Raw genomic sequence first — 12,400 nt, forward strand, 5'->3', positions numbered from 1 at the left:
TCCAACAATACAGTAGTATCTAACAATTCACAACAATACACACATCTAAAAGTAAAATAATGGAATTAAGAAATATATAAATATTAGAACGAACAATATCTGAGTGGCATTGACTAAAATACAGTAGAATACAGTATATACATATGAAATTAGTAAAACAGTATGTAAACATTGTTAAAGTGACTAGTGTTCCATTATTAAAGTGACCATTGATTCCATGTCTATGTTTATAGGGCAGCAGCCTCTAAGGTGCAGGGTTGAGTAACCAGTCTCTCTCGGTCACAGCTTTACCTGTACTGACCTGTACTGACCTCGACCTCTGGATGGTAGCAGTGTGAATGGGCCGTGGCTCGGGTGGTTTATGTCATTAATTCTCTTTTTGACCTTCCTGTGACATCGGGTTCTGTAGGTGTCCTGGAGGGCAGGCAGTGTGCCCCCGGTGATGCTTTTGGCAGACTGCACCACCGTCTGGAGAGCCCTTCCGGGTGTGGACGGTGCAGTTGTCGTACTAGGCGGTGATACAGCCCAACAGGATGCTCTCAATTGTACATCTGTAAAAGTTTGAGGGTCTTATGGACCAAGCCGGATTTCTTCAGCCTCCTAAGGTTGAAAAGACACTGTTGCACCTTCTTCACCACACTGTCTGTGTGGGTGGACAATTTCATATTGTCAGTGATGTGTACGCAGAGGAACTTGAAGCTTTTCACCTCCTCCACTGCGGTCCCGTCGATGTGGATAGGGGCTAGCTCGCTTTGCTGTCTCCTGAAGTCCACGATCATCTCCTTTGGTTTGTTGATGTTGAGGGAGAGGTTATTTTCCTGCCACCACTCTCCCAGGGCCCTCACCTCCTCCCTGTAGGCTGTCTCATCATTGTTGGTAATCAGACCTACTACTGTCGTGTCGTCTGCAAACTTGATGATTGAGTTGGAAGCATGTGTGACCACGCAGTCATGGATGAACAGGGAGTAGAGGAGGGGGCTGAGAACACACTCTTGTGGGGCCCTTGTGTTGTGGATCAGCGTAGTGGAGGTGTTGTTTCCTACCTTCACCACCTGGGGGCGGCCCATCAGGAAGTCCAGGACCCAGTTGCACAGGGTGGGGTTCAGACCCAGGGTCCTGAGCTTAATGATGAGCTTGAAGGGTACTATGGTGTATTCCTCTTGTCCAGATGGGATAGGGCAGTGTGAGGTGCAATGGTGATTGCATCATCTGTGGATCTATCGGGCGGTATGCAAATTGAGGTGCATCTATGGTGTCAGGTAAGGTGGAGGTGATATGATCCTTAACTAGCCTCTCAAATCACTTCATGATGACAGAAGTGAGTGCTACGTGTCGATAGTCATTTAGTTCAGTTACCTTTGCTTTCTTGGGTACAGGAAGAATGGTGGACATCTTGAAGCAAGTGGGTGCCTTCAGACTAAGATAGGGGGAGATTGAATATGTCCGTAAACACTCCAGCCAGATGTTCTGTGCATGCTTTGAAGACGCGGCTAGGGATACCGTCTAGACCTGCAGTCTTGTGAGGGTTAACACACTTAAATGTCTTACTCACGTCGGCCACCGAGAACGAGAGCCCACAGTCCTTGGGAGCGGACCATGACGGTGGGAATGTGTTATCCTCAAAGCGGGCAAGGAAGATGTTTAGCTTGTCCAGAAGCAAGACATTTGTGTCTGCGATGAGGCTGGTTTTCTCTTTGTAATCCGGGATTGTCTGTAGACCCTGCCATATACAGTTGAAGTCGGAAGTTTACCTACACTTAGGTTGGAGTCACTAAAACTCGTTTTTCAACCACTCCACAAATCTCTTGTTAACAAACTATAGTTTTGGCAAGTCTACTTTGTGCACGACACAAGTAATTTTTACAACAATTGTTTACAGACGGATTATTTCACATATAACTCACTGTATCACAATTCCAGTGGGTCAGAAGTTTACATCCACTAAGTTGACTGTGCCTATAAACGGCTTGGAAAATTCCAGAAAAGTATGTCATGGCTTCAGAAGCTTCTGATAGGCTAATTGACATCATTTGAGTCAATTGGAGGTGTACCTGTGGATGTATTTCAAGGCCTACCTTCAAACTCAGTGCCTCTTTGCTTGACATCATGGGAAAATCAAAAGAAATCAACCAACACCTCAGATGTTTTTTTTGTAGACTTCCACAAGTCTGGTTCATACTTGGGAGCAATTTTCAAACGCATGAAGGTACCATGTTCATCTGTACAAACAATAGTATGCAAGTATAAACACCATGGGACCACACAGCTGTCATACCGCTCAGGATGTAGACACGTTCTGTCTCCTAGATATGAACGTACTTTGGTGTGAATAGTGCAAATCAATCCCAGAACAACAGCAAAGGACCTTGTGAAGATGCTGGAGGAAACAGGTACAAACGTATCTATATTCACAATAAAACGAGTCCTATATCGACATAACCTGAAAGGCTTCTCAGCAAGGAAGAAGCCACTGCTCCAAAACAGCCATAAAAAAGCCAGACTACGGTTTGCTACTGCACATGGTGACAAAGATCGTACTTTTTGGAGAAATGTCCTCTGGTCTGATGAAACAAAAATGAGCGGCCTTTCAGTTTGGCCATAATGACCATCGTTATGTTTGGAGGAAAAAGGGGGATGCTTGCAAGCCGAAGAACACCATCCCAACCATGAAGCACGGGGGTGGCAGAATCATGTTGTGGGGGTGCTTTGCTGCAGGAGGGACTGGTGCACTCCACAAAATAGATGGCATCATGAGGATATATTGAAGCAACGTCAAGACATCCGTCTGAAAGTTAAAGCTTGGTTGCAAATGGGTCTTCTAAATGGACAATGACCCCAGCATACTTCCAAAGTTGTGGCAAAATGGCAACAAAGTCAAGGTATTGGAGTGGCCATCTCAAAGCCCTGACCTCAAGAACTGAAAAAGCGTGTGCGAGCAAGGAGGCCTACAAACCTGACTCAGTTACACCAGCTCTGTCAGGAGGAATGGGCCAAAATTCACCCAACTTATGGTGGGAAGCTTGTGGAAGGCTACCCGAAACATTTTACTCAAGTTAAGCAATTTAAAGGCAATGCTACCAAATACTAATTGAATGTATGTACATTTCTGACCCACTGGGAATGCGATGAAAGAAATAAAAGCTGAATCAAATCATTCTCTCAACTATTATTATAAAATAAAGTAATCCTAACTGACCTAAAACAGAAAACTGAGATTAAATGTATTTGGCTAAGGTGTATGTTAACTTCCGACTTCAACTGTTCGTGCCTGAGCCATTGAATTGTTTGTATTCTACCAAATTCCCAGTCACCTTGCCGTTAAATTTACGTTTAAGTTTACACTTTCAGTTTTGCGCGAATGCTGCCATCTAACCACGGATTTTGGTTTGATTTTAATAGTCACAGTGGGAACAACATTCCCTCTGCACTTCCTTGATGAACTCAGTCACCGTGTCCGTGTATACGTCAATGTTATTCTCAGGGGCAACCCGGAACATGTCACAGTGGGAACAACATTCCCTATACACTTCCTTGATGAACTCAGTCACCGTGTCCGTGTATACGTCAATGTTATCCTCAGGGGCAACCCGGAACATATCCCAGTCTGCGTGATCAAAACAATCTTGAAGCATGGATTCTGATTGGTCAGACCAGAATTGAATAGAAACCTTGTACGGGCACTTCCTGTTTGAGTTTCTGCCTATAGCAAGGGAGAAGCAGAATGGAGTCGTGATCTGATTTGCCGAAGGGAGGGCCTTGTAGCCATCCCGGAAGGGAGAGTAACAATGGTCGAGAGTTTTTGTAGCATGAGTACTACAACCAATGTGTTGATAAAACTTCGGTAGCGTTTTCCTCAAATTTGCTTTGTTATAATCCTCAGCTACAATAAATGCGGCCTCGGGATATGTGGTTTCCAGTTTGCACAAAGTCAAATGTAGTTCCTTGAGGGCCGTCGTGGTATCGACTTGAAGGGGAAAATACACGGCTGTGACTATAACTGAAGATAATTATTTTGGGAGGTAATTTGGTCGACATTTGTTTGTGAGATATTCTAGGTCGCCTGATCAAAAGGACTTCAGTTCCTGTACGTTATCAAAATCACACCAAGAGTTGTTAATCATGAAACATACACCCTCGCCTTTCTTCTTCCCGGAGAGTTCTTTATTCCTGTCTGCGCGATGTACTGAGAACCCAGCTGGCTTTATGGACGGGGAGAGTATATCCGGAGAGAGCCATGATTCCGTGAAACAGAGAATGTTACAGTCCCTGATGTCTCTCTGGAAGGAAATCCTCGCCCTGAGCTCTTGTACTTTATTGTCCAAGGACTGAACATTAGCAAGTAAAATACTCGGAAGCTGTGGATGGTGTGTACGCCTCCTGAGTCGGACTTGAAGTCAATTCTGAATACCTCTTTTCCGCCAGCAGCGTCTTGGAGCGGCCTCTGGGATAAGTTCAATAATCTGGGGGGTACGAACAAAAGATCCGATTCGGGAAAGTTGTTTTTCTGGTCGTAATGCTGGTGAATTACTGTAGCTCTGATATCTAAACGTTTTTTTCCGGCTGTATGTAATAACAAAAAAAGTTCTGGCCTTATAATGTAAAAATTTACATACAAAAAATACAAATTCTGCAAAGTTGCTAAGAAACTGGAAGCTGAGCTGCCATGTCTGTGGGCGCCATCTTCCAGGTCCCTCCCTCGCCCCTGTGCTGTGCTAAGCAAAGCTCCTGGTTTTCCCCTCTACCTGCTAGGATTTCCTGCTTCCATGTGTGAGTAAAATAAGTTAAAACTTCTCCCTCATTCTTAACATCATCTCCTCTCCTTGCATTTCCTTTCACTTCTGTCACTCCCCACCCTTCCTCACTGTGTGAGTCCCCTCCAGATCTCCAATCCTCATGTACGTGAAACCACTCCAGGTTTTCTCTCTGTCCTGTTCAGTAAAAGTGGGTCAGCATTTGACTTGTATTATTCAGGACCAGAGCTGCTCCTGCTGCATCATTAATGTATTAATGTTGAAGCTCAGTGACGTTCATTTAAAGTTGTCAGGTTATTTGTACTGACCTGGCTAGCGACCAGTACCTGGACCATGATTACATCACCAGTCACTCTTTTGGCACTCAGAGTACATACAGTAGTATAGTACGTCAATGGAAAAGTGTTTATAAACAAACAAAGTAGTATCACACTTTTAGCAGTCACAGAAAAGTCAATAGATTAGTTTGCAATAGTTTATAAAATAATAAACTATCATCAATGAATGACACTTTAGTGAAAATGTCACAATTGAAAATTAGGGCTGTAATTTATTTTATTTTATTGTGTTCATAACAGGATTTGCTGTGGTTTATCAAGATTTATCGCAAATTCAGAATTTGCTCAAATTGAGCTGTAATTTAAGATTCTTTAAACAAAAAGCGTTAAAAGAATATTGACATCTTGATTTTGTCCAAAGTAACATCAGGTAAATTGATAAAGCACGCTTTCATTAACCTCAATGTCAACTTGTTTTCAATGTATTTTCTACGCTTCCAGACAATACGATTAGTCATGATAAAAAATAATAATTGTGCACTAAAATACAAAAAATTAACTGAGTAGCTATGACAGCCCTACTGAAAATACAGCCAATCTTTCAACTTGAAAACTCATCCAGATGTAGGCCATTCAGTAAATTCCAAGCTGACGACCTGATCTCTGTGTTGTTGTCCTTTCTGATAGGATGAGACAGAGGAACTGAAGAAGAGAGTGGCCGTTCTGGAGTGTCAACTAAGGAAGAACGAGGAGGCCAAAAAGGGTTTTGAGGTGTCCATGGGTAAACTGCTCAACTTCGTGGAGGTACAGTGCCTAGTGAAAGTTTACACACCCCTTGCAGTCTTCACATTTTGCGGCCTTAAAATGACATCTAAGAATGCTCTATTTTTATTTGAAAAAGAAAATGTGTCTGTGTATTTGACTATTTTTAAATACATACCAATAATTTCCAACTGTATTTGGAAATAAATATCAAAATAAAAAATATCAAGTATTTTAAATAGTATTTATTCCCAGATCAGATAAATAGGCTTGTGGTGTTCAGAAATGTGGTCTCATCGGATGTATCCCAAATGGCACCCTATTCTCTTTATAGTGCCCTAATTTTGACAAGAGCCATGTTTGGGCCCTATGTTTGGGCCCTATGCTTGGGCCCTATCTATGGGCCCTATGCTTGGGCCCTATGTATGGGCCCTGGTCAAAAGTAGCACACCATATAGGAAATAGAGTATTGGAGACAGCTGTCAACTCACAAATAATACTAATCTTGTCATTCATTCCCGGTCAGGATGTCCAAGACTTCCTCATTGAAAATCAAGGGCCTGTGAAGAGCTTCAGGTAAGAACGTTTATGGTGCTCAGTAGGAATAGAGTGAACATTAATAAAATGTCTGCCTCCGTCCTTTCCCTTTCAAAAGCCGGCTGTCTTTCTGAGCATCTCATTCATTCATTGTATACAGGAAACCGTTAATGGGTTATGGTGACATTAGATTGCAGCGAGTGATGCACAAAAAGACGACATTTAACTTGTTGCTAGTAGCAACAGTTGGCAGACAGCAGATCTCTGACCAAGTCGATACACTCCTAATTGTAAAGACAAGCATAAAAGCTTTTTTTTTTTTAACAGACTATTTTTCCTGAACCTTTTCAGTTAATGAGACAGTATGTTTTTCTGTATAATCCCAGTTTTACTAAACTGTGTGTCTATAAAGACCCAGTATGTAAGACCTCCTGTAACTTCCCGTTGCGTGTGTGTGCGGGAGTGAGTGATTGTGTGTGTGTGTCTAGCAGTCTCTAACAAATTCCAATCTCTAAGATCTCCTGCAGCTTTCCTTTGTGTGTATGCGTGTCTTCATCTATCCGTGTGTGTCTACTCCTGTGTGTGTCTGTGTGCCTACTCCTGTGTGTGTCTGTGTGCCTACTCCTGTGTGTGTCTGTGTGCCTACTCCTGTGTGTGTCTGTGTGCCTACTCCTGTGTGTGTCTGTGTGCCTACTCCTGTGTGTGTCTGTGTGCCTACTCCTGTGTGTGTCTGTGTGCCTACTCCTGTGTGTGTCTGTGTGCCTACTCCTGTGTGTGTCTGTGTGCCTACTCCTGTGTGTGTCTGTGTGCCTACTCCTGTGTGTGTCTGTGTGCCTACTCCTGTGTGTGTCTGTGTGCCTACTCCTGTGTGTGTCTGTGTGCCTACTCCTGTGTGTGTCTGTGTGCCTACTCCTGTGTGTGTCTGTGTGCCTACTCCTGTGTGTGTCTGTGTGCCTACTCCTGTGTGTGTCTGTGTGCCTACTCCTGTGTGTGTCTGTGTGCCTACTCCTGTGTGTGTCTGTGTGCCTACTCCTGTGTGTGTCTGTGTACCTACTCCTGTGTGTGTCTGTGTACCTACTCCTGTGTGTGGCTGTGTGCCTACTCCTGTGTGTGGCTGTGTGCCTACTCCTGTGTGTGGCTGTGTGCCTACTCCTGTGTGTGGCTGTGTGCCTACTCCTGTGTGTGTCTGTGTGCCTACTCCTGTGTGTGGCGGTGCCTACTCCTGTGTGTGCCTACTCCTGCGTGTGGCTGTGTGCCTACTCCTGTGTGTGTCTGTGTGCCTACTCCTGTGTGTGTCTGTGTGCCTACTCCTGTGTGTGTCTGTGTGCCTACTCCTGTGTGTGTCTGTGTGCCTACTCCTGTGTGTGTCTGTGTGCCTACTCCTGTGTGTGTCTGTGTACCTACTCCTGTGTGTGTCTGTGTACCTACTCCTGTGTGTGGCTGTGTGCCTACTCCTGTGTGTGGCTGTGTGCCTACTCCTGTGTGTGGCTGTGTGCCTACTCCTGTGTGTGGCTGTGTGCCTACTCCTGTGTGTGTCTGTGTGCCTACTCCTGTGTGTGGCGGTGCCTACTCCTGTGTGTGCCTACTCCTGCGTGTGGCTGTGTGCCTACTCCTGTGTGTGGCTGTGTGCCTACGCCTGTGTGTGTCTGTGTGCCTACTCCTGTGTGTGTATTCATCTATCTGTGTATGTGTGCGTTTGACCCAGGCACCTCTGCAGGACCCATATCGGTGGGTAGGTGTGTAATGAGGGACCCTGTATACAGCAGAACCCATTTAATAGAGTTCTCCTCTCGTCTGCTACTTATCCAACAGGATGGAGTAGAGCTCTGAATCAAGCATCAGACTCAGCTGAAGGATAATTAACAGTTGTGAAGGGTCCCACATGGTTTCTGAGTCATTCCACGAAATGAGGTCCTTTTGATATTTTAAGTAGAAATTGTGCACCAATATTTGATTTTAAAAGCCTGTTATATTAAATTAAGTGATCTTTACTATAGACTACATGGATAATTCAATCAATCAGATGTTTTATATGAATAAAGGCTGAAGTACCAAAATGTCCCTCTGTCAAAGCTGTCACTTCTAGGAAGATTTTAACCCACTTAATCCCAACATTACTCCAAGTTTAACCATCATTGTAAAGCCTTAATTAGTTTTTGGTTTGTTGCATTGACAGTAATTTCTGAAGATTGTTATTTATTGAATGTGATTAGTAATTCATTTACATCTGCCCTTCATGGCAAGGTCCACTCTGTTACGTTGTCTGAACTCTCATTTTAATATGGTGAAACTATTCCCTTTTAAAATAATCTAAAGGTGCATTAAACATCTAATAGTCAAACCACAGAGTAAAAGCGGGTGAGATGATCTACTCTTTTCGGCCATTTTGTGGTGGAAAACAAAGCAGGTCGAGGATAACATACAGTGCCTTGCGAAAGTATTCGGCCCCCTTGAACTTTGCGACCTTTTGCCACATTTCAGGCTTCAAACATAAAGATATAGAACTGTATTTTTTTGTGAAGAATCAACAAAGAGTGGGACACAATCATGAAGTGGAACGACATTTATTGGATATTTCAAACTTTTTTAACAAATCAAAAACTGAAAAATTGGGCGTGCAAAATTATTCAGCCCCTTTACTTTCAATGCAGCAAACTCTCTCCAGAAGTTCAGTGAGGATCTCTGAATGATCCAATGTTGACCTAAATGACTAATGATGATAAATACAATCCACCTGTGTGTAATCAAGTCTCCGTATAAATGCACCTGCACTGTGATAGTCTCAGAGGTCCGTTAAAAGCGCAGAGAGCATCATGAAGAACAAGGAACACACCAGGCAGGTCCGAGATACTGTTGTGAAGAAGTTTAAAGCCGGACTTAGATACAAAAAGATTTCCCAAGCTTTAAACATCCCAAGGAGCACTGTGCAAGCGATAATATTGAAATGGAAGGAGTATCAGACCACTGCAAATCTACCAAGACCTGGCCGTCCCTCTAAACTTTCAGCTCATACAAGGAGAAGACTGATCAGAGATGCAGCCAAGAGGCCCATGATCACTCTGGATGAACTGCAGAGATCTACAGCTGAGGTGGGAGACTCTGTCCATAGGACAACAATCAGTCGTATATTGCACAAATCTGGCCTTTATGGAAGAGTGGCAAGAAGAAGTGGATGGAGTCTGAAAAAGACCTGAGACTGGGACGGAGATTTGTCTTCCAACAAGACAATGATCCAAAACATAAAGCAAAATCTACAATGGAATGGTTCAAAAATAAACATATCCAGGTGTTAGAATGGCCAAGTCAAAGTCCAGACCTGAATCCAATCGAGAATCTGTGGAAAGAACTGAAAACTGCTGTTCACAAATGCTCTCCATCCAACCTCACTGAGCTCGAGCTGTTTTGCAAGGAGGAATGGGAAAAAATTTCAGTCTCTCGATGTGCAAAACTGCACAACTAATAGAGACATACCCCAAGCGACTTACAGCTGTAATCGCAGCAAAAGGTGGCGCTACAAAGTATTAACTTAAGGGGGCTGAATAATTTTGCACGCCCAATTTTTAAGTTTTTGATTTGTTTGAAATATCCAATAAATGTCGTTCCACTTCATGATTGTGTCCCACTTGTTGTTGATTCTTCACAAAAAAATACAGTTTTATATCTTTATGTTTGAAGCCTGAAATGTGGCAAAAGGTCGCAAAGTTCAAGGGGGCCGAATACTTTCGCAAGGCACTGTAGATAGACAGTCTAGAGATGTTTTTGTTGCAGCGTGGTACGTGTCCATGTTACATTTATTATGACAGAACACAAAATAACAACCGTGAAACAACGAAAATCGAAACAGTTCTGTATGGTGAAAACACAGACACAGAAGACAACTGCCCACAACCCATAGTGGGAAAACAGGCTGCCTAAGTATGGTTCTCAATCAGAGACAACGACAGACAGCTGTCCCTGATTGAGAACCATACCTGGCCAAAAACACAGAAATACAAAAACATGGAAAAAGGAACATAGAACGCCCACCCTAGTCACACCCTGGCCTAACCAAAATAGGGAATAAAAAGTCTATGTCCAGGGCGTGATAATATCACTCAGGAAGGAGACACGTTCTGTCTCTTAGAGATGAACGTACTTTGGTGCGAAAAGTGCAAATCAATCCCAGAACAACAGCAAAGGACCTTGTGAAGATGCTGGAGGAAATGGGTACAAACGTATCTATATCAACAGTAAAATGAGTCCTATATCGACATAACCTGAAAGGCCTCTCAGCAAGGAAGAAGCCACTGCTCCAAAATCGCCATAAAACAGCCAGACTACAGTTTGCAACTGCACATGGGGACAAGGATCGTACATTTTGGAGAAATGTCCTCTGGTCTAATGAAACAAAAATAGAACTGTTTGACCGTAATGACCATCGTTATGTTTGGAGGAAAAAGGGGGATGCTAGTAAGCCGAAGAACACCATCCCAACCGTGAAGCACAGGTGTGGCAGCATCATGTTGTGGGGGTGCTTTGCTTCACAAAATAGATGGCACCATGAGGAAGGGAAATTATGTGGATATATTGAAGCTATATCTCAGGACATCAGTCAGGCAGGAAGTTAAAGCTTGGTCACAAATGGGTCTTCCAAAATGGACAATGACCGCAAGCATACTTCCAAAGTTGTGAAAAAATGGCTTAAGGACAGCAAAGGTATTGGAGTGGCCATCAAAAAGCTCTGACCTCAATCGTATAGAAAATGTGTGGGCAGAACTGAAAAAGCTTGTGCGAGCAAGGAGGCCTAAAAACCTGACTCAGTTACACCAGCTCTGTCAGGAGGAATGGGCCAAAATTCAACCAACTTATTGTGGGAAGCTTGTGGAAGGCTACCTGAAACGTTTGACCCAAGTTAACCAATTTAAAGGCAATGCTACCAAATACTAATTGAGTGTATGTAAACTTCTGACCCACTGGGAATGTGATGAAATAAATAATTATCTGTACTATTATTCTGACATTTCACATTCTTAAAATAAAGTAGTAATCCTAACTGACCTAAAACAGGGAATTTTTACTTGGATTAAATGTCAGGAATTGTGAAAAACTGAGTTTAAATGTATTTGGCTCAGGTGAACTTCCGACTTCAACTGTATATACACTACCGTTCAAAAGTTTGGGGTCACTTAGAAATGTACTTGTCCATCAAAATAACATAACATTGATGATGTTAATGTTGTAAATGACTATTGTAGCTGGAAACAGCTGATTTTTTAAATGGAATATCTACGTAGGCGTACAGAGGCCCATTATCAGCAACCATCACTCCTGTGTAGCAATGGCATATTGTGTTAGCTAATCCAAATTTATACTTTTAAAAGGCTAATTGATCATTAGAAAACCCCATTTGCAATTATGTTAGCACAGAAGAAAACTGTTGTTCTGATTTAAAGAAGCAATAAAACTGGCCTTCTTTAGACTAGTTGAGTATCTGAAGCATCAGCATTTGTGGGTTCGATTACAGGCTCAAAATGACCAGAAACAAATAACTTTCTTCTGAAACTTGTCAGTCTATTCTATTTCTGAGAAATTAAGGCTATTCCATGCGAGAAATTGCTAAGATACTGAAGATCTCGTACAAAGCTGTGTACTACTCCCTTCACAGAACAGCGCAAACTGGCTGTAAGCAGAATAGAAAGAGGAGTGGGAGGCCCCGGTGCACAACTGAGAAAGAGGACAAGTACATTAGAGTGTCTCGTTTGAGAAACAGGTCCTCAAATGACAGCTTCATTAAATAGTACCCGCAAACACCAGTCTCAACGTCAACAGTGAAGAGGCGACTCCGGGATGCTGGCCTTCTAGGCAGAGTTGCAAAGAAAAAGCCAGGTCCCAGACTGGTCAATAAAAAGAAAAGATTAAGATGGGCAAAATAACACAGACACTGGACAGAGAACTCTGCCTAGAAGGCCAGCATCCCAGAGTCACCTCTTCACTGTTGACATTGAGACTGGTGTTTTGCCGATACTATTTATTGAAGCTGCCAATTGAGGTATTTTTTTTATTTATTTACCTTTATTTAACTAGGCAAGTCAG

General features: G+C 42.9%; 1 protein-coding gene across 1 annotated transcript in view; it reads left to right on the forward strand.

The window, feature by feature from the left end:
* LOC109870211 (syntaxin-binding protein 4) overlaps nt 1-12,400 on the forward strand; it is a 116,874-nt gene that overhangs the window by 66,421 nt on the left and 38,053 nt on the right. Inside the window, exons 18-19 of the mRNA XM_031805141.1 lie at nt 5,717-5,833; nt 6,318-6,367. Of these exons, the coding sequence (XP_031661001.1) occupies nt 5,717-5,833; nt 6,318-6,367 (167 nt within the window). The remainder of the gene's footprint in view (nt 1-5,716; nt 5,834-6,317; nt 6,368-12,400) is intronic.

The sequence above is a fragment of the Oncorhynchus kisutch genome, linkage group LG25, assembly GCF_002021735.2.
Source record: "Oncorhynchus kisutch isolate 150728-3 linkage group LG25, Okis_V2, whole genome shotgun sequence".
Lineage (NCBI taxonomy): Eukaryota > Metazoa > Chordata > Actinopteri > Salmoniformes > Salmonidae > Oncorhynchus > Oncorhynchus kisutch.